Source organism: Dermochelys coriacea, chromosome 1, assembly GCF_009764565.3.
Source record: "Dermochelys coriacea isolate rDerCor1 chromosome 1, rDerCor1.pri.v4, whole genome shotgun sequence".
In the NCBI taxonomy this organism is placed as follows: domain Eukaryota; kingdom Metazoa; phylum Chordata; order Testudines; family Dermochelyidae; genus Dermochelys; species Dermochelys coriacea.
Window position 1 is genome coordinate 223756930 of NC_050068.2, and position 23344 is coordinate 223780273.

At 38.6% G+C, this 23344-nt stretch overlaps 1 protein-coding gene across 1 annotated transcript in view; it reads left to right on the forward strand.

Annotated features, from left to right (window-relative positions):
• The window catches only part of LOC119855632 (potassium voltage-gated channel subfamily KQT member 1-like), a 765296-nt gene that overhangs the window by 147397 nt on the left and 594555 nt on the right, over positions 1-23344 (forward strand). The window contains exon 11 of the mRNA XM_043515017.1: positions 18683-18797. Coding sequence (XP_043370952.1) covers positions 18683-18797 — 115 coding nt within the window. The remainder of the gene's footprint in view (positions 1-18682; positions 18798-23344) is intronic.

The window sequence follows — 23344 nt, forward strand, 5'->3', positions numbered from 1 at the left end:
CTTTGGGATGAGAAGGGATAAATTGGGACTGGGCATAGCATAATCAGAAATCTAGAAGGTAAAGCTATTGGAATAGAATTAGCTTGTTGCTGTAGTCCATGCTCTTGTCTTTGCAGTTGTCATGCCATTATATAATCAATATACATTATTGTCATACATTTTTTTTTCCAGAAGGTTAATATGGGCAGGCAAAAATTACATGGAAAATCTTTTTGAAAGGTATAGCATTGGAAATTTAAGTCTGCTTTCTGTGTAGATAGAGCTAGAGCACCAGCAGTGCATGCTTCATTTATGTTCCTCCATCCTCTTCTGGAGGATCCTATCTGGGAGAGAGCAGATACTTAAGTCTTCATGTCCAATCAGTCCTTGACCTCTCCTCTGATTCTACAAACAAGCTTGTCTGTCAGCTACTTCCAATTCAAATGCAGTTCCAGTGGTATGGGCATTTAATGTTCACTGAGAACTAGAAAGAGAACATAAATGATTTCATATGGATTATAATTTTGTCTATGCTTCTGTTGTAAAAATCTGAGCCTGATTTTGTATTTGAATACCTTTTTCACAGTAATCTTAAATTTCATGATTCTACAGAAAATGACTTTATATATACATTGCACCCTTCTTGCCCACTAGGTCTTACGAGGATGTTCAAGCAATCGGGTAGGTTCAAAGCATCTTCATACTAATTCAAGGGTGTATTTTATTATTTGCTCTCTGCCAGTGTTCAGATGCAGCATGCCTTATGATTTGGAGTTACATTCTGTGTGCTCATTTAAACGCCATGCCATCCCACCCCACTACATATGTGAGGAATTATGATTCTGTGGTATGTAAATCAGCGTGTAACTTCATCTGTACATTTATATGGATAAAAGATAGTAGAAAGAATAAAGTGAATAGTAGTGTCTAATTTCCTGTGTAACATGCTTTTTGAGTGTTTGATTTAAACTGGCTATCTGTGATACCAGATGTTGTATCCTGTTGAAGTTTATCTAAGGGCATTTCTAGATGATGCCTTAGTCCACACAGGCTCAGGTGTAAATTCTAATGTGCACTAGTACGTTGCACACTAACTGACCCATGTGCACCCTGCTGGTGCACAGAAAAACTTCCCTAGTTTCCATTAAAGTAGTGCTGTTTGAAATGGGACTACATTAGCATGCAGTAGGGAACTTTTAATGTTTTCTAACAGGGTCCACAAAGGCTAGTTACTGTACAACAACTGGTGTGCAATAGAATTTACATCTCAGCTGGTGTGGACGTAGGCCATCCCTAAAACATTGACAGCAGAATGTGGTACAAAGTACCATGAATTTCTTTTCTTTTTTTTTTTTTAAAGGTTTCAGAGTAACAGCCATGTTAGTCTGTATTCGCAAAAAGAAAAGGAGTACTTATGGCACCTTAGAGACAAACAAATTTATTTGAGCATAAGCTTTCGTGAGCTACAGCTCACTTCATCGGATGCATTTGGTGGAAAATACAGAGGAGAGATTGATATACACAGACAGAGAACATGAAACAAAATGAAAACCATAAAAGGTTTTCCTCCTTCCCCCCCTCCCCTTCCTACTGGTAATAGCTCATCTTAAGTAATCACTCTCCTTACAGTGTGTATGATAAAACCCATTGTTTCATGTTCTCTGTGTATATAAATCTCCCCACGGTATTTGCCACCAAATGCATCGGATGAAGTGAGCTGTAGCTTACGAAAGCTTATTCGCAAATAAATTTGTTAGTCTCTAAGGTGCCACAAGTACTCCTTTTCTTTTTTTAAAAGCATACTCTTTACATACGTCTAATATTATGCTTGGAGTGAATATGCCACTCCCTACTTGAGATTAATATTGAGCTTGTAATACTAGAACAAGGGGTTGCAGACAGTGGTGCCAATTCAATTAATTGGGCAGAGGGATGAGGGAAGTTGCAATCCCTTCCCCTCCTGGCAGGCACCCTGCCTGTTCCAGTCCCTGCTTCTCCCTTCCTCAGGGAAGTCAGATCTTGCTTAGCTCCACTGAGTCTACCCTCTCTCTTACCCACAGAGCACATGAGGCACTGGTGCCAGAAATTGAGTTCTCAGCAACTCTCCTGTGCTCTGACTTCCCATGTGGCAAGTTGCAACATGATTTGGCCCAGCTGCCCTTCTGTCTGTATGGAGGGACAGTCAAGCCAAATATAAGTGGCATTCTGACTATGCAGCCAGAGTGATGCTCCAGACGACTTTGGCAGCATCTGTATTAATGTAGTACGGGACCTCTGCTTAAAAGTGGCCATGCATGGCCTTCCAAGACCTGTGGAACTTTGAATAAGTGCAAAAACATTTGGTGGGGTGGGGGGAAAGAGGACATTCCTCCCTCCAGCCCACTGTAATCAGCGCCATTGGTTGCCAGGGAAACTGAAAAGTAAAAAAGAAGAAACTGCTTTTTACACCACATACTTAACCTGTGGAACTGAAGGTCACAATGTATAATTGAGGATAAGAGCTTAGAATGCTTCAAAAAGGATTAGATGGATAATGAAAATACCCAAAACCAAATAAGATGAGCATTTATTAGGGATATAAACCCTTATAGTTTTAGGACACAAGCCCAACAACTGGGCAAGTTGTTGTTCTCTTACAGGCAAGTTATTACATAATAGACAATTTATGGAACTTCTTGCACTTTCCCTGACACCTTGTACTAGCCATTTTTGGTTATATGTTGTTAGCTTAGATCACTGGTTCTCAATCGGTGGTCTGTGAACAATTAACAATCCATGCAGCACTTGCTGGTGGATAGAAAAGAGCTGGCTTGTCACTTGTGCTTGCTCTCCTTCTAGTTGCTAAAATATTTTAAAAGTAGTACGTTAAAGGCTTTCCTAATTGCTTTACCTTGTAAGCAAGTTGCCACAGAGTGGTGCTTTAGGTGCCAGTGGAACAGCAGGTGGGTCATGTTATAAACAGGAAGAGAGACAATCTCATGATATAAGTAGATTCATGAGACCATCTTTCTATTAAAATATTCTCATTAGAAGCACATCTGAGAACCCCTGAGCTAGGTAGGCCATTGGTCTGATTTTCATATGGCACTTTCTGTGTTCTCCAAAAAGAAAGACTTGGAATAATTTAATTCCTGATTTTAAATAAATTAGCATCTATGCCCAGCTACATATCTTGTGAAATTTCTTTTAATCACTCCAAAGATGATGTCCAAAACACTAGTCAAAGCAGTGGGTTAATATAATCTCCTACCACAAGATGGAGACAGGAAATAAAGCAAAACTTTGACATCACTACTTAGTGACTGGACTTCCTAGCTTGAGAACTGCTGCCTTATTTCTGTCTTCCAGCAGATGGAGAATGTGACTCTATGAACTAAAGAGAGAGTTGTGTTTTAGGGCCCAGTCTTATAGACCTTACTCAGGCAAAATTTCTATTGAATTAATGGGAATTTCACTTGAAGAGATGATCAGGACTGTCCCATTTAATTAATTAAATACTTTTCTAAAATTGCCTGGTTATTGGGTACTAGAGTTTTATGTAACCAGTTGAGTGCTGTAACAGAACCAGTATGCAATGACTGAGATGTAGTCATGCACGTAGCAGAAGTATGTAGGGACAAATTAGAAAGGCCAAGGCACAAAATGAGATCAAACTAGCTAGAGACATAAAGGGTAACAAGAAAACATTCTACAGATACATTAGAAGCAAGAGAAAGATCAAGGACAGGATAGGCCCGTTACTCAATATGTGTGTGTGTGTGTAGGGGGAACAATAACAGAAAATGTGGAAATGGCAGAGGTGCTTAATGACTTCTTTGTTTTGGTTTTTACCAAGAAGGTTGGTGGTTATTGGATGTCTAACATAGTGAATGCCAGTGAAAATGAGGTAGGATCAGAAGAGGCTAAAATAGGGAAAGAACAAGTTAAAAATTACTTAGACAAGTTGGATGTCTTCAAGTCACCAGGGCCTGATGAAATGCATCCTAGCGTACTAAAGGGGCTGACTGAGAAGATATCTGAGCCATTAGCGGTTATCTTTGAAAAGTCTTGGAAGACGGGAGAGATTCCAGAGGACTGGAAAAGGACAAATGTAGTGCCAATCTATAAAAAGGGAAATAAGGACAACCCGGGGTATTGCAGACCAGTTAGCTTAACTTCTGTACCTGGAAAAATAATGGAGCAAATAATTTAAGCAATCAATTTGCAAACATCTAGAAGATAAGTAACAGTCAGCATGGGTTTGTCAAGAATAAATCATGTCAGACCAACCTGATAGCGTACTTTGACAGGGTAACAAGCCTTGTGGATGGGGGGAAGTGGTAGACTTGGTATGTCTTGACTTTAGTAAAGCTTTTGATACTGTCTCGCATGGCCTTCTCATAAACAAACTAAGGAAATGCAACCTAGATGGAGCTACTATAAGGTGGGTGTAAAACTGGTTGGAAAATCATTCCCAGAGAGTACTTATCCATGTTCACAGTCATGCTGGAAGGGCATATCGAGTGAGGTTCCACAGGGATCTGTTCTGGGTCCGGTTCTGTTCAATATCTTCATCAGTGATTTAGATAATGGCATAGAGAATACACTTATAAAGTTTTGCGAACAATACCAAGCTGGGAGGGGTTGCAAGTGCTTTGGAAGATAGGATTAAAATTCAAAATGATCTGGACAAACTGGAGAAATGTTCTGAAGTAAATATGATGAAATTCAGTAAGGACAAATGCAAAGTACTCCATTTAGGAAGGAACAATCAGTTGCACACATACAAAATGGGAAATGACTGCCAAGGAAGAAGTACTGCAGAAAGGGATCTGTGGTGTCATAGTGGATCACATGCTAAATATGAGTCAACAGTGCAACACTGTTGTAAAAAAAAGAACATCATTCTGGGATATATTAACAGGAGTGTTGTAAGCAAGACACGAGAAGTAATTCTTCCCCTCTACCCTACGCTGATTAGACTTCAACTGGAGTATTGTGTCCAGTTCTGGGTGCCACATTTCAGGAAGAATGTGGACAAATTGGACAGAGTCCAGAGAAGAGTGACAAATGATTAAAGGTCTAGAAAACATGATCTATGAGAAAAGATTGAAAAAATTTGGTTTGTTTAGTCTGGAAAGAGAAGACTGAGGGGGGACATAACCGTTTTCAAGTACGTAAAAGGCTGTTACCAGGAGGAGGGAGTGTTTTTTTTTTTTTTTTTAAATCTCTGAGGACAGTACAAAAAGCAAATGGGTTAAATTGCAGTAAGGGAGGTTTAGGGTTGGACATTAGCTCAAATAAATGTGTTAGTCTCTAAGGTGCCACAAGTACTCCTTTTTCTTTTTGCGGATACAGACTAACATGGCTGCTACTCTGAAACCTAACTTTCAGGGCGGTTAAGTACCGGAATAAATTGCCAGGGAAGTTGTGGAATCTCCATCATTGGAGATTTTTAAGAGCAGGTTAGACAAACACCTGTCAGGGATAGTCTAGATCAGTGGTTCTTAACATGGGGTGCACGCACCCTCTGGAGGTGCAAGATGCCCTTTCTGGAGGTGCGAGACATGCCAGATTTTTTAGACTGTAAAAAATCGAAAACACAAATTAAGCACAGGCACATAAGTACAACTACTTTTCTTGAAGAAACAGTTGTTTTGGAAAATGAAGGAATGACCATCGCAACTGAAGTGACAAAAGCTTTGCAACAGTTGAATGACTCTTTCCAAGGATATTTTTCCACTGGAGAACTTGATGTGGCAAATAAATGGATACTGGATCCATTTCTTTTTAACCTGGATTTTATCAATGATAGTGATTCGATGAAAGATGATCTCATTGAATTATGAGCCAATGGCCGAATCCAAATGGAGTTTGAGAGGGTGAAGCTTGAGAATTTATGGTGTGTTCAACTAGCACCATTTCCACAACTGGCAAAGACAGCGCTGGAGATCCTCGTGCCATTTGCGACTACATACTTGTGTGAGAGGATTTTTATCACTCTTGCACGTCAAAACAAAGGCCAGAAACCACCTAAATGCAAGTGATGACATGTGTCTTGGCTATTTCAAAAAAAGTTACTTGTTTCTCAAACATCATTGAACAAAAGTAACAGCAGAAGAGTCACTGAACTGATAAACTTAAAAAAAGTATGCAATTTTTCATATATTCTTAATTTTACTGTGAAATTAAAATAAATATATAATTCTTTCATTCTATAGTTGATATATCTAGGTTTAAAGAACTGACCTACTTCAACAGTTTTTGATAAGGGGTATGAGAACATATATTGAGAATCAAAGGAGTGCAGGCTGCAGTAAAGGTTAAGAACCACTGGTCTAGATAATACTTAGTCCTGTCTTGAGTACAGGGGACTGGACTAGATGACCTCTCAAGATCCCTTTCAGTCCTATGATTCTATGTGCTGGCAGGGCCCAGCCCCACACTTGGAAATTTTTTATAGTCCTATTTTATAGATACTAGTTACATTGAGCAGTAGGTGCAATAGTATAAAAGGTTTTTAGACAGACTAACTTTTGAGCTAAATATTAGTAGGCAGCTTATAACATTAGTGTTTAGTTGCAAACAAGGGCTTTTGCTTTAGTATAGTTTACCACAATTTATACTATCTTCACTGAGAGACCCTTAAATTAGGTGGGTGCTGTGGGGGGTGGTGTTGGATCTTACACACAAGCTGCCTTGACAGTTTTCTCCTATATAGAAGCTCTTCTAGGATCCCAGATGCATATTCTTTTAAACTGTAAATTCCAGCCGCACTAAATAACAATAATAATAATAATAATAATAATAATAAAAACAAAATGTACATATTGGGTAACATGTTCAATAATGTCTAAGTGACTTATTCTAAATCTCACTGAAAGTCTGTGGGACTAAGGAGCCTAAGTCATGTTTGAAAATTGGTCTTAGGCTTCTACATCAGTTTTAGGTGCTTTTGAAAATCTTACTCACTGTAAACAAATTGGTAAACTCATTTTATCTCCTATCACTATATATGTGTAGTAGGTTATAAACCATGGAAGTTTGTTCTCAATCTTAATATGTTTAAATAATGTGAGGAAACAGTCTGAAAAAGAGGTTAGAATCCTTACATTAAGGCTTATGAAATGGGACAGTTGTCACAGTAAGCAAATGTTATGATCTACCATACTAACCTTGACCGAGTCCAGTAAAAGGTAAAGATGATACTATTTTAGAATATAAAGCCATAATATTTCCAGGACAAATGTAAAGAAACTGCATTTTGTTGCCATTACAACTGTGTATGTATCAGAAAGCCAGTCATGCTTTGGCTCAAAAACCTGCTGTTTATGTCAGGTCAGTTCTTGCTAAGTATTCATGCTGGTAAAAATACATCACATATTATAAAGTGATATCTTGTTACTTTTCTTTCACAGGTTATTTTGTTTCAGAACAATTTTTTATGTGCAAAATTTTTTCTAGCAGTGATATAAAGCCCTTTTCCCATAGGGGGAAAATAAGCAAAAATCAAGTAGGTAAGAGTGACATGAAAACAAAAGCAGCATTGAAGGGGTGGATTGGAATTTACTGTTGGTCTTCAAAGTCCCTTTTTTATAGAGTTCTGTAATAAAATACCTGTTTTCAGCTTAACCCCTAATAGAGAGAGACCTTACCCTCACTACTGCTCTCTGAATGTTAATCTTCTTTGTGCTTTGGCTGAGCATTGGTTTAGCTTATTCTCTGCTTCCTGTCTGGCCTTTTCTGGCCCTGTTTTTTTGCATGCAGGTCGACAGCTTTCCTGGTCATCTTTATCCATCTGTGCTGCAAGCTGTCCCGCATCACCAGGTACAAGGAACAGTGTCTACACACACCATCATATATGTCTTGAAAGACTGATTATTGATGTGACAGTACATGTTTGTGTGTAATTAAACTGGCTCAGATTTGCACCCCATTACCATTCATGTGCTTCTGTTTCCCCTGTTCGTTTCTCCAAATGTCCACCTGCACTCAAGTTCTTTGGGGTCCATGTCTTGGGTATTCTTGGTACAGATGGTCTTTTACAAAACTTAAGCAGCCATTGCAAAATGACAGCAGACTTTAACAAGTTTAATAATCTATCTGATGATGGTTCTAATTACCTTTCAGCTTGCCTCTGGTTTTTGGTGAATTTGACTTTCTTGGGAGCTGGCACAGCAAGTAGAAAAAAGTAGCAGCCAGTGAGCAGGACATATATTAGCCATTGTGAATATTTTGGCTGGAGCTGGATTCATATATTAACTGAATCTAAACCAAATATTTAATATCAAAGAATACATAATTCTACTTAAACCTAATTAGCAGATATTTTCTTTCTCCTTTTCCCTTCCTTTCCTTCTTCCCTCATTTCTCTTTGTGTGTAAATAGAAGTTCTCCTCTTTATCATCAGCCTCTTATTCCTGCCTGATTTGTTCAGTGGTGCCCCAATCCAGTGTGGAAGACATCAGATTGTCTTCAGTATAGCAAACTGTGTGATGTCATAGACACTCGATTGGGGCATCATAATGGAAGATCTCTGCCAAACGATAAGGGAGGATTGTGAAATTTTCTTCCCTGTTGTCTCTGAAAGGGAATGGTCCAGTTACCAAGGGTCATGGAACAAGTTACCAAAGGTCATGGTTGATTCTCCATCACTGACAATTTTTAAATCAAGATTGGATGTTTTTCTAAAATATATGTTCTAGGAATAATTTTTGGGACTTGTATGATCTTGTATGAGGATAGACTAGATGATCAAAGTGGCCCATCCTGGATTTAAAGTCTATGAAAAAATCCCCCCTCTGTTAACCTTTTCCAGAGAGAGGGTTTTTTGGGAGGGATGATGCATTTAAGAATGACTCTGGCTGTTGAGTGGAGATGTTGTCTTTGTATTCATACTTTTTATTGGGTTAGTTGTAAATTCGGGATATGTCTTTTTTCCGTTAATGTTTAAAGTATGATTAGTAGATTAGTTTATGTTAATTGGTGTAAATGCACCTGGATTCTTAAGCAACGGGTGACTGACTTTTTGATATATATAAAAAGCATGGGACCTGAGAGAGGCTTCTCCAACATATATAATACACAAACTCATTGTTTAGTGATCAGAAGTGATGGGGAAAAGATGTACGGAAAAAAGCTCAGATTTTTCTCACCCCACCCCTTTTTTAAAATAAAGTTTCATAGAATGTAGCAGCAGTAATTAAGGCCCACAGTTCAGACTGTACATTGACATTTCTCATAGAATGCTTGTTCCACTGGATATTGTATGTTTTCAAATCATTATTTTTCCTAAGGTCATGCTCAGAGAATACCTTGAACTCTTAAATTAAGCGGCTACCTCTGCTATGCTTCCTTTATACTTCTGATAGCATTTGGAATGGAACTCAAAAACAAACAAATCCAAAATAAAACACCCCCCCCAAAAAACCAAAAAACCCCACATACAATAGTTTGTGCCTGTAAGACCACCCTTGAGGAGCAAAACTGGTTAAAGTAAAATGAAATGGAGGATACAATTCCTCAGGCTAGAGTTACAACTGTTATGAGCTATCTATATTTGGCAGCTGGAGTTTACAACTTCAGATTTTATTCCTGGGTAGCATCACTATCACATGTTGAAGGTATTTTAATATTTAATATTTCTTAAAAATTGAAGCATTATCATGAGTGATTCTGATGAGCTGTTTAGTTGCTTAGAAGCTCACGACTTCTTGACACAGAAAATATTTTTCTTTCTATCCTGACTTTTAATATTTTGCTTTGAGTGAACGCTTACTTTGAAGTGAATTTTGAAAGTCCACACAATAAAAAATAGTCATCTTGCAATATAGCAAATTAATCATTTCTGAAAAGAGCATTTCTGGGCAAAAAGATAACTGTTCATAACTGACAACCATCTTTATGATGTAAAATTTTTAATGCAGGTGATATGAAGTTTGAATTTATCACTGATAAAGTTTTGATTGTATAGAATGGAAAAATTTAAGGATTAGAGGGCTAATATTTCAGAGAAAGAAGTCACTTAGGACTTAGACAACAGTAAAATTGCTTTTAATGTTAGGGTTTATCATCATCATCATCACTCCCATAACCGCATTGGTCGTTGAGCAGTCAACCAATTGTCTCTACCCCTGACGATTGTGTGTCAGTGCTTGAGTCTATGTGAAGTCCATTCCTGTCCACTCTTTTATGTTGTCAGTCCATCTCTTCTTCTGTCTACCTCTTCTTCTCTTCCCCTGTACTGTCCCTTGGAGGATAGTCTTGGATAGGCCAGATCTTGTTACATGGCCGTACAACTTCAGCTTGCACTTCTTCATGGTCGTCAGGCGATCTTCATATGACCCAGCGCACTGGGCGATGATGTTGTGGACCTCTTCATTAGTGACATGGTCGAAGTAGGAGATACTTCTGTAAAATCCTGAGCATTTCATCTCTATTACCTGTATTTTCCATTCAAGTTCTGCTGTAAGGGTCAGTGTCTCGCACACATACAGAAAAATGGAGATGACCAATGTGTGCAGCAGTTTCAGTTTGGATTCCAGAGAGATGTTCTAATTCCTCCAAATTGGCTTTAGCTTTATCGCTGCTGCTGTTTGCGCAGTTCTTGCCAGAATTTCTGCCTTTGATCCTTCATCAGTGATTGCTCCCAAATACTTGAACTGTTTCACTGTCTCCAGCTCTTGTCCAGACAGAGATATGTGAGCTGATCCCATCACATTTGTTTGTTTGTCATTAGCTTGATTTTTCTCTGCACTGATTTCCATGCTGTATTTTGTGGAGGTTTCATCCAATCATTTCATAAGATTGGCAATTTCATCTTCGCTGCTTGCCAGACCATCAATGTCATCAGCGAACCGAAGATTTGAGATTGTTCGCCCCCCCAATGCTGACTGTGCATAAGTGATCTTCTAGGGCATCGGTCATTACGCGCTCCAAGTTGATGTTGAACAGTGTTGGCAAAAGAAGGCAGCCTTGCTGGACTCCAACAGTGGTGTGAATCCACTCTCCTATTGTGCTAATGATGAGACCTGCACTGCTGGCCTTGGTATACAGTTGTTTAATGGTAAGAATAAGTTTACGACCAACATTGTAATTCTTCATGGTTGCTTAGAGAGCTTCATGCCATACTCTGTCAAACACCTTCTTGAAGCCAACAAAGATATGGCCATACCACTTCAGCTTGCGCTGCTTCTTGGTTGTCAGAAGATCTTCATGTGACCCAGTGCCAGGTGTATTATTCCATTTCTTACATGAGTTCTTTCAACCTCCCTATTTGTCTCAGTGTCCTTACATTCAATGTGGTTATGGTGATGTTATCTCTTCCACAGATCCTCTTTGTTGGAGTTACACCAGTAGCACACTTGTCGCATCCATCCTTGTGGGAGACAGATGGCGTGGTCATTACTAACACGGGCTGCAACCAATCCGGTATGGACATGGTTGACTTGCTCATCATCTGTTGTGTCTTGGACAAATTTATAACCTGGTGGAGCCCATTCCTCTCCAGGCAGCCCCCTTTTAGTTGCCTCTTCCGACATGCAGGAAGAGCAGTGGGCCTATTCTGTCCCTGGACCCACAGGGGAAATTAAGGGTACAAAGATAAAAAACTGAATTGCCTAGCTGTGGCTTAATATTGTACAGAACACTAACCTGCACTGCCTGACTCTGCAAGAATTGAATGTTTCTGCTATAGAAGAGTGCAGTTTGTCTGAGAGCATTAGGGAACCATATAATATAACTACTAAATACTATGAGCCTCATAGTACTGCTTCCCTCTGACCCACTCAGAACAGGGAGGATCTAGTTTCTCCCAGTAAGAGGCTCGAACCAAATTCACACTGATTCTTGATATGAGAGAGCTGTTCTTGGATACAACACTAGGCCCTACCAGCATCTGGAGAAATCGTCCTGGCATCCCCCTTGGCATCTGGTGGGTATAGGAAGTGGAATAAATTGAGCTTGGAAAAGATTTGCACTTTTCCCTTATGGGGTGAAGAGCTACTGCTCAGAAATGAAATTGATATTAAAATATATGGTGATATGATACATCTAGTTGTTATACAAGTTGTGGCACCCTAGAGAGATTCAGAAGCCACAGGGCAGGCTACTGTATTATATTCCCTGGGCAAGAACTTTTCTTTTAACCCGAAGGAGCTACAGCTTGAGTGTCTTTGCTGACTGCAAATCTAGCATACAGGGAGAAAGACGATCTGTCACGTAGATGTGCCCCGGATGCCTACTGTTTTGTACATGAAGATGAACACCTTTAACTCAACCAAAAAAAAAATTATTAGAAGCAGTGCAGATTATAGAGCAGAGTGCAATGTGCTCCCTGCATCAAAGCACAGTTTAATAAGCAGGCACCAGTATTCTGCACTAATTCTGACTATTCTGTCAGCTTCCAAGTGGTCCTAACAGATTAGTACGCAAAATTACTTTAATTTTGAGCTGAGAAGGTTGTGAATAACAATAGAAAAGTCTGCACTGAAAAGAAAAGGTTGGACACATCTTACTCAATGCAGAAAGAAAACCTTTCTGTCCACAGTTACTACCTGTATATCCAGCCATCTCCTAAATTAGTAGGGATAACCAAGAGTGTGTTGTGGGGTGCTAACAGAACAGTTCTTCCCTTGAATACGCTTAGGCCATGACTTACCCTCCCTTTGATAGACTATTTCAAATCCTAATAGCTTTTTGTGAGGAGAAACCCTTCCTTGTATCAAGGCCATACCTCGCCCTCCGTCTGTGGCCACAAGTGATGCTGCTTCTGTGGGGTCTGAAAACGTCTACTCCTAAATATTTGTGTGATTCCTTAAGATATTTCATACGTTGCAGCGTCCGTCAGTTGTTTTTTCTTAAGACCATGATCAATGAATGGAATCTTTGCTTATAGAAACATGGCTCATCAGAACAAGTGCAAAATTTTCAGGTCACATTCTACAGAGCTCCTTTGGAGCAGCCATAGCGGTAATGCTAGAAGGGCACAGAAATTCTATTTCCAGAAATCTTTGTTTTTCCCTAAAAATATAGTTTAAAGTAGCTCTGGTTAAATGCAGGTCTGAGTCAGATGTAAGTCAAATTATTTTCCAGTTTCCTGTCCAGCTAGCAGTGTTCAGTTATGCCATTTTAGAACTCTATTGTCCAGGCCTTCATTTTCAGTCCTTGGCATGTGTACTATGGATTTTCCATTCCTCAGCATTGATGTGAAATGCATTAGTGTTTAGCTTGAAGATAGGTCAACCAACTTGTGCCATAGGATGAACCTGAGACTCTGACAACTTTAATTTTCTACGAGGACCTGCCTTTCTCATTTCTGCTCACTTAAACCAATTACATTCATAAGCAGTGATGAATTAGTGTTTCACTTTGCTTTCTTATTGACAGTTGCTTCTTTTTCTTTGGTAGTGTGGTAGTGGTAGTGTGGTTCTTGGTTGAATCAAATTGTTTCTTCATGGCAATGTTTTCCAAGTTAGTCCCTTGTATTTAGATTTGCTCTCGGTTGTTTGTGCCAAGTTTTCTAGAAGCATCAACATTAAAATATGCAGAAGAGAACTTCCATAGAACTTGTTTGGATCACTAGCAGCTTTGACAAATTTTGTTGCTTCGGGTCAAAATGATTTAAGTAAACTTGTATATGTCCATAGATATTTTCAATGTTTTTTTGCATGAAATAAATGAAGCAAACATCTACTGTATTGTTTTAAAGACAAACTGTTGATGAATATTCAAAGAATTATACACCTGATTTTCAGTGGTGCTGAGCTCTTGCAACTCCCATTATTTGAATTGCAGGTGAAAGTCAAGCCCTATGTTTGATTGAAATGAACATTGGGTGGTAGTGCTTTTTAAAGTGTTAGGTAGTCTAAATTCTTAAAATATATTATTTTGCAGTTACGGGGTTAGCTGCACCTCCATCTCCTCTGAGGTGTCTGAGTGCACTCCCTCCGGTGCCAGGCTTCATACATTTACCTATCCCAGCAAAGAAATTTACAATTCTCCCATTCTTAGACCTGGACATGGGCTGTAGTAGTCTGCGTATCCACCAAGCTTATCCAGTGAGTTTGACTGAGTATGGACACCTGCATTTCTTCCGTTTTGGGAGTAGTGGTATGTAGTAACTAAACAGCTTTCTTAATTCAAAAGTTTTATATAGCAATAGGAACAAAGCATTAGAGAAAAAGGATTTTAAAACCATCTACATGCATGTCTAATGTAGCTAGAGTGCTGTCAGCTAGAGTACTGCATGATGGTGGCCTAGGCATTTCCCCTGTTCATGGGCTTTGGCCTTTCCTCATCAAACCTAGCTTTGTAGGTTGACTGGAGAAGCAAAGACAGAATCATCAAAGTTCTTGCATTGCCCCTTGGGAGCTAAATGTTTGCTGGTAGTTAGCTTTGTGGAGCGATTCTTCTTTTTCCTGCCTGTTGTCCAGAAAGACCTCTCCCGAGTTAAACCAATATATTCATATAAGAGACACTATACTAGTAACGACAGGTTTCAGAGTAGCAGCCGTGTTAGTCTGTATTTGCAAAAAGAAAAGGAGTACTTGTGGCACCTTAGAAACTAACAAATTTATTTGAACATAAACTTTCGTGAGCTACAGCTTACTTCATTGAATGCATCCGATGCTCTAAGGTGCCACAAGTATCCTTTTCTTTATACTAGGAACCAGGCCAACATACAGTATTAATAAATTACTACAGGGCAGCTCCAAATCCATCACAACATTAAATATTTCTGATAACTGTGAATACAGATATATGTAAAGAGAGAAGATTTTTAACCATCAAGTTAGTAAGTCCATGCGTCATTTGAAAATAGTGGCATAAAATGTTGCTCTATCATACCACTAGAATCAATTTCCATATCTCTTTACCAATGCATGCACTATATTGGGCAAGACCAAAAGAATATCAAGACTTGACAGACAGACCAACTTTGAAAATAACTGTGGAAGCTCTGGCTATTAACAGATTCTATGTTAAATTAAAAAAAAATCTGTTGCCTGGATTGATAAAGTCTGTAATATCTGAACTGTTGTTAATACTTCTTGATGCAGTGCATGATAAAATGTCAAAATTCCATGTCTTTTTATAGCAGGTGTGTCTAAAGTGTAATCAGCAGGCCAAACAGAGTATAAGGGTTCACAAGGCAACTTGTGGCAACCTTCATCCGTAATGAATTGTGGACTTTTGTGGATATTTTTTTGTTCAGAAATTAAAAATAACAGGAGAGCTGCCAGTTATCCCAATCTCTCTTTTGTTGCTGTATTAGTGAGAGATGTTTTCATGTATCAAGATATTTTGGAGAAAGAGGGGACTGCTATAATACAGATCCAAAAGAAATATCCAAAAAGTGCATGAAAACAAATGTTGATATTTTAATTTCACCAGCATCAGGTTATAATGTACTCATAATTTAACCAAATTGAACCTCAAGTTTTCATGATTGAAGCTGGTGAATCAGCAGAGTTTTAGTTTAACTGAAAGAGAGAGTTAATTTCTTGTCATCATAAACTTATTTATATACTTTCCCTTTTTTCCTATTGCTTCAAATGACATGCTTAATATTCGTCTGGCCTTGAAGAAAGCAGAGAAATGATCAGGTTTTTTTTTTCACCTAAACAAAATTATAGTGCTATCAATCCAAACCATTCTCCTTCCAAACAATTTTCAATTGCAGATTAAACTCAAAAGGTAAGTACAAGAAGAAGGCAGGAAAATGGATGATTATCAAAAGATCATAGAAAAATTCTAACTATTCTTGACTGGAATGAAAAACATGAAAAATTACAATACCATGAGTCTCCAAAAAGGTCATCTCAGAGAAACAGTGCCAATAGCCCTACATTTAGAGGACTGAAGTCAGTAGGAGTTAGACTTGAGTAAGGATTGTACAAATAGGCCCATAGTAAATTGCCTGAAATAATTAAACTGTTCCATACACAAATTTTCAAGACAATAGCTGTTTATGTTAAGTCTAGGAAGACAGTGTCTCCGCGTGTATTAAAAATCTGGAAGGAGCAGAGAGGTGGTTATTCAGAAAGCTAGAGAAGTATGTATCCCGCTTTTGACAACCTGGAGGGAACTAAACACAAGTATGGCTAAGAGTACACGAAAAGGGGTAATAGTGGCTCTGCAACATACTTGCAATGTAGCTTCTGAAAAACTCTGCTTATGGTGGTAATGTATTGACATATATATTTATGGGGTTATCAATCAGGTAGGACATGATGTTAGAACTATGTTCTGAGATCATGCCTTATAATAAATATCTATTTCCTACTGCCTGACGAAAAATGCTGCCAGTGGTTCCCCCAGCATGACTGTGGATCAGTGAGCCACTTCATGCTACAAGGGCAACAGGTGTGCTTGGAAAGCTTAGAGTTGGCCATTGTTTCTTTAGGGATATAGCAAGATCTATGGGGTATTTGCGTTTTGTTCCACAATGTCTTACAGATTTTCAGGCTCCGCAAAGTTGTCAGGCCTTACCTTCTACTACTTTCAGACTGCCTCAAACTTCGCCCACAAGTGGGCAGCATAGTGATGTGCTTTCTACCCCATCAAACTGGCACAATGTTTGTTACTCCTTCCCCCCCACCCATTCAGTGGGAATGGAAATATTAGCCCAGAATTCTTAATCTTCATTAGCATTGAGTACATTTCCTATATCCTCTTCATCTTCCTTCCTGAAGGCATGAATATGTGGGGTCACCAAACAAGACAGTCTTTCACCATAATACTTACGTTCATAAATTCAGGCTGGGAATAAGCCTATTGATAGACCCCATGTTGAAAAAAATGCTCTCGGGGATATCAGTTAATGAGCTTCGGCAGCCTATGTGCTATACAACCTCTAATATAATTACATAGTTCTTCCCACCCACTACAGAAAAGGTCTCTGTTGATGTATAACATGGGACATGTCTTTTAGCCACAGTCTCAACTATTTGAGTGCTAAAATTAAAAGTATAGCAAGAAATTGATAGTTATAAGGTGCAAATGAGTCTCTATCCTTCTCGGCAACCTGTCATACATCCTGCTACTCTAGCACCATTGATTTAGTATGAGGTTGAGTGAGGGACCATGAGAAGTGGTTATAGGAGGTGGAAGGAAGAGACAAATTCTGAACTGGTTTCTCTCTCCCACATCCCCATCTTGCAATATTCATTTTTTTGTAGATAGTCTTTCTTCCTTCCTGTCAGGGTTCCCTCCCCACTCTGAACTCTAGGGTACAGATGTGGGAACCTGCATGAAAGACCCTCTAAGCCTATTTTTAGCAGCTTAGGTTAAAAACTTTCCCAAGGCACAAATTCCACCTTGTCCTTGAACAGTATGCTGCCACCACCAAGTGATTTAGACAAAACATGGAAAGGACCACTTGGAGTCCTATTCCCCCAAGCCCTACACCCCCTTTCCTGGGGAAGGCTTGAGAATAATATCCTCACCAATTGGTACAGGTGAACACAGACCCAAACCCTTGGATCTTAAGAACAAGGAAAAATCAATCAGGTTCTTAAAAGAAGAATTTTATTTAAAGAAAAGGTAAAAGAATCATCTCTGTAAAATCAGGATGGTAAATACTTCACAGGGTAATCAGATTCAAAATATAGAGAATCCCTCTAGGCAAAACCTTAAGTTACAAAAAGACACAAAAACAGGAATACACATTTCCTCCAGCACAGCGAATTTCACAAGCCGAAACACAGAAAACCTAACGTATTTTCTAGCTAGATTACTTACTAACTTTACAGGAGTTGGAGGGCTTGCATCCTTGATCTGTTCCTGGCAAAGGTATCACACAGACAGACAAAAGCCTTTTCCCCTCCCTCCAGATTTGAAATATCTTGTCCCCTGATTGGTCATTTAGGTCAGGTGCGAGCCAGATTACTTGAGCTTCTTAACCCTTTACAGGTAAGAGGATTTTATAGTACTATATCAGAGCTTCTTAACCCCTTCCCTTTATATTTATGACAACTCTTAATTCTGGTGAGAAGATTTAGTCTTTGGCCCAATATCTTTGTTCTGTTTCTTGGTTCCATGTTCCCTTTGTGAGCTGTCAGCTGGGAGCACAGAGGATCAAGGACTTTTAAGGTTCCTTTCTGACTGGCTGTCACTTTTTCTGGCAACCTCTCACCACTCCCCACCCATACCTCAGGGAAGCACAGTGCATGCTCATGGTCTCCACAGCATCCAATGTGCTGTGTAAGCAGTGTACGTTTGCCACTGAGTGATGATTTCCTCTTCAAGATTTTTGTAATATTCAGTGGCTGTGAAGCCTGGCACGTGAGAGCCTCCTGGACCCAGTACTTGGCTTATAGAGAACCTGGATGCAGTGGAATAATATTTATTGCAAAATAAATCAAAATCCCCAATTATTTTCATTCATTGCAGTGTCCAAATTGTAATTTTTCATGTCGTGAACTTCCACTTTGGAGCAAAAGTTGGTCTTCAAGAAAAAAACGCTTAACTGTAAGAGGGTCCCTGTGTGTTTGTTCTCACTGTGTATGTACTATATCATATGTGTACATTTGTATTTTTGCATGTGGTATATGTGTGTAATAATAATCAAAACAATTCATTGTGTCTGCTCTAAAAATGTAGTGTCTTACGATGGGACTGTTTTAAAAAAAATGATTTACTGTGGAAATTCATGGGTGAGGGGAAAGAATTTGTAGATGCTGCCTCCCTAATGTACTGTGCTCTTTCTAAATTATTTGTCTAGTGAGAAGGCGCTTAGAAGGGAACAGCAATGAAATGTCACAGGACAACAGCTTCACCGATGACATAGACCTCACATCAGAGGAGTCACCAATGCCTGTTGTATCTGATGTGGCACAGTAAGTGTAATAATGGCTTTTACTGGATAATATAAACATCAGCTAATGGTGAGGGAAAATGCTATATACTGAATAAAAGTTCTTTGCGTTTTTTTTTTTAAACACACTTGCAGTTAGCTTTAAGCTAAGAGCTGTTACTCAGTATAATGTATTGGGACAGAAAAAACTGTTCTTTAAGCCATGGTTAGGAGATTTGATGTTTTTGGTTTGTGACTTCATCTTTTGAGTCCATTAAAAATGTTTCCTGAGACTGATTCTCAAGGGTAGCTTCAGCCTCTGCAGGTTTCTGAATGGGTCTGATCTCCAAAATCACCTGAATGCATTGAATGTCCATTGTAGGTCATAATGAAACACTTGTATGTGGACATGAAAGGAAGGAAACTACTATTGAAAGGACAATTGAAGTGAAATGTTACCTCCAAGAGGAAATGCACTTGTGGGATGTTACCCCAAAGGTAGTGTAGACACTTAAACAGCTATAAGAAAAGGAGTACTTGTGGCACATTAGAGACTAACAAATTTATTTGAGCATAAGCTTTTGTGAGCTACAGCTCACTTCATTAAATAGCTATGTTCATAAAGGAATTATGTGGATATACTTAACAGGGAAACAGCGCTTTCCAGAATTAGAGGGTAGAATAACTTAATGCAGTTCTAACTGTCACTGGGTAGGACCTGAAGAGCATGTCTACACTCAACGTCCATTGCAGGGCTTCTGATTTCCTGAAATTGCTTGTCCTATCTCTTATCTTTTGGTATCACAAGTGCATACATCAATACCGTTTGATAGAACCAAACCGCACATTGGCAACTCTGCAGCAGTGCATTCAGGGACTCTGAAATATCCGTCCTGTCATGTTCAAGTCTCTTGCTGAATGTGGTAACTTTGGGGATAACTATCAAACCTGGGGAAGCACATTGGCGATTGTAGCTGGCACTGACTGAACCAGTGAAGCTGTGAGGCTTGTGGCTTTGTGTAAAACTGAAGCTAAACTAATGTAATGTATACTTATTTAGCCAGACCTCAGCAAAATGCCTCATCCTAGGTGCTGCAACCAATACTTGTGATTAAAAACCTCCGTGATGGCAGTGGTATGTGGCCAAAAGTTACATTACAAGAGGTGCAATCTCAAGGCATTCTACACAATGTCGTTTTTTAAATTATTTTTTGTCTAGTGTAGACAGAGCAAAAGGAATCTCAAACCTCTTCTGACTGTGTGTAGTGCTTTTACTTGTATGTCCCTCTCAGGCATAAGGATGTATTGGTTTTTCATCCAAGAAATCCATGAAGAATAAATCTTGCTTCTTAATATGTGAATGTGTTATTAAACTAAAAAGTGGTGGTGGTTTTTAATGTCAAATGTGAAAACTAGCCTGTCTTCACATTTGGAAAGGAAAGTATGAAAGTGGCTTAGTGAGGAAGTTCCATGACGAGTAGATGGCTGGAAAATAAGGTTACATTTACATTTTTTTTTGCAGTGAAATTGTAATTTGTTAAACTCTGGTACTCCCTGTGCAATCGACTCTTGCATTTGAGTTATCTTCTTCCAAGTAAGGGGTGGGGGGGAAGGGCTAAAAACCCTATTTTGTGAGTTAGATACAGCGAGATTACATTCCAGCTGCCATTGGGTGCAGAACAATGTTATTCCCAGCACAATGCTGTACATATTTGTCAGTCTAATGTAATGTATTGCCTAGTAAAATTCTAAAGAACGGCGAAGTACTGATGAAAGAATGATACAATGAACTAATAAGATTTGCAGTATTGTTGCTCCATTGCATTCCATAGCAGATATATACTATAAAAGATGTACACAGCACATCAGTTCACAGAAAAGATGGAATTGCAGTTAAAAATATTTTTCAGGGTGAGGCAGAGCTGTTAAAGGACTCTTATTGCAAGACTGGAATTTGCCTCTTTCTAAAACACTTGGTGTGACACTACAGTTTGATTTCGCTCCTTCAAGAGGAGGAATCCTTTCCCAGCAACCACCTCTAAATCTTCAGTATGAGTTGAGCATATTGTTTTCAAATTGCTAATTGTAGGAGTGTAGAGCTGGATCTATGAGCATGTGAGGCAGCAGCTGGAGAAGATGGCTTTGAAATTAATTTACCGGTATATGTTTTTTTTGGGGGGGGGGGAACCTTTTATCTTTTTATGTTGTATACAGGTTTAAAAAACTGCTAGGATTGAATGTTTTCACATTTTTTACAAATAATTACGTGAAAACCAGCATTGGTTAGCTAAAAATTGGCAATTAAATAAATCCATTCTGTATCTGTTATAAATCAGATGGAATAAAGATATCCAAAAATTTTTGGCACATTAGCTCTTTCCATCCCACAGATAAAGGATCATGAATAACAACATCAGAGTAAAAGCTATTTTTACCCACGAAAGCTTATGCTCAAATAAATCTGTTAGTCTTTAAGGTGCCACTGGACTCCTTGTTGTTTTTGTGGATACAGACTAACATGGCTACCCCCGATACTTGGCTGTAAAAATGCTGCCATTTGCTGCTATTACCTGCTTTCCTTATTTGTAGCAGCTAACTCTTGAATTTAGCACACATTTAATGAAACCCTTATAGTTTAACTGGGGATGTTCTAAATTTTTAAAGAGGCACTCATTATTTGTCAGTTTTTTTTAAAATAGCCATATGGAGCTCCATAGCAAACAAAAGTTTTGTGGATTTAGTCAATAATAAAGATAGTGAATTGCATGGTAACTTACAGTTACGAGGTGAGATTTGAACTCCTGGTCCCCTCTTTCCCAGTTCAGGGAATTTTTCTAAGCTTAGAGGTATCTGGTGAAAATCTCCCCACCTTGACCACTGTAAGTGAATGGCGTTCACCCTGCAGTAGATTTGTCATCAGATTAAAATTGAATGGGTTTGCCTTTTGTGACTAAAAAGTTATAAAAGTCTTTGAAGACAATCACTCCCAATGTGCAACTGATATTCTATGAAACAAAACAAGAAAAGCAACCATGTGCCAAAGGTTCCAGAGGGTTTTAGATTGCTTGCAAAAGGATGCAAAGGGAGTCAATCCAGTGGGGGGAAAAAAATCACCAAAGCAATTTATTTTTCATCAAACCATGGAAATCAAAATTGCTCAGTTTCTATTCTGTGTTTTTAGTTTCTGCTGGTTCAATAAGATTTGATCTGTAACCTGTGTTACAGAGTTCAATTTTAACAACTTTAACTATGGTGAAACTACTGCTGATACAAGACCAGCATGACGATCATTAATGCTTGAATAGCAACTTTAGGATGGTTGCGTTGTTTGGTTTAGAAAGATTTTAGTGATATTAACATTTAAAAATCAACAAGGAAGGTTGTTTAGCAAATGCAACACTTGTACTAACATGATATGCCATTTTAATAACCATGCTGGTTCATGAGTTTAGATGGATTTGTACAATGACTGGTGCATACTGTAAGGCTATACTGTATCTGAATGAAGCTACCCTACAGCATCTAAATACAAATTTGATCAAGAGGCTCTTTTGTGTTTACATGAAGCTTGGACTTTGAAATTCATGCATGCACTATAGAATATTTGGTATTTAGCCAAAACACTGTTAGATCTGCAAAAGAATTGTTTACGTAAGCTAACAAGATGTGTTTTTCAAAGTAAAACATGCTTACTTTAAACTAGTAAATGTATCAACATACATAGGGGCCTCATCCTGTTGGCTCTACCCATGTGATTGTCCCACTGGCTTTAAGTAGACTTATATGCATGAATGGGGCAGGTAAAACTTGACTCACATTTACTGGAGAAGCCAGAGATGCAGCTAAAGGAATCATTCAGGTAGATAATATCCTTACTGAAAAGTGTGACTTGCTGGGTGAACAAAACATTTTAAAAAGTACCGAAACATGCATTTACATGTCATAACCGTTAGTATATCTTTACAGTAGTGATCATGATGGCTAAATGAAATCATAATCGTGTTCCAACTTTCTATAAGATTTTTCACCTTAATATGGTTGAAACCATGACAGCCACAACCATTCATTAATCTAGATTTTTCTTTTTCTGGGAAACCAAAACATGCTAAAGACCACTGGGGTCATGAACAGATGTCAGGAGTTTGACAGCCGTCCTTTTTCTTGATAACCAAATAAGAGGAAGGACCCAGTTAGATCCCTGCTAGATGGGAAAGGATTCCTGGCCGGGGGGGGGGGGGGAGTGTCCCAATATGGAAAAGATTGAAAAGTACTGCTTCAGGCTATGAGATTCCCTAGTAGTCTGTAGCACAGTTCTATAATTTTAACTGTGTACTAAGAGAAATAAATTCCTATCCATACTGGTCAGGGAAATTGTACGAGAATCATTAGCAGCAACTGTGTTCAAACATGATCATTGATATCAGTTATTTGTACAGTTCTAGTAATGCTGTTATCAATCCATGCATGTCTGGACTGAGGGCTCAGTATGGTATTTCATTTAAAAAGTTAGGTTTATGCATGTTAAATTGAATAAGATTCTGTCAATAATATGCTTTGCTACAGTACATCTGTAATAAATGGGAATGTACA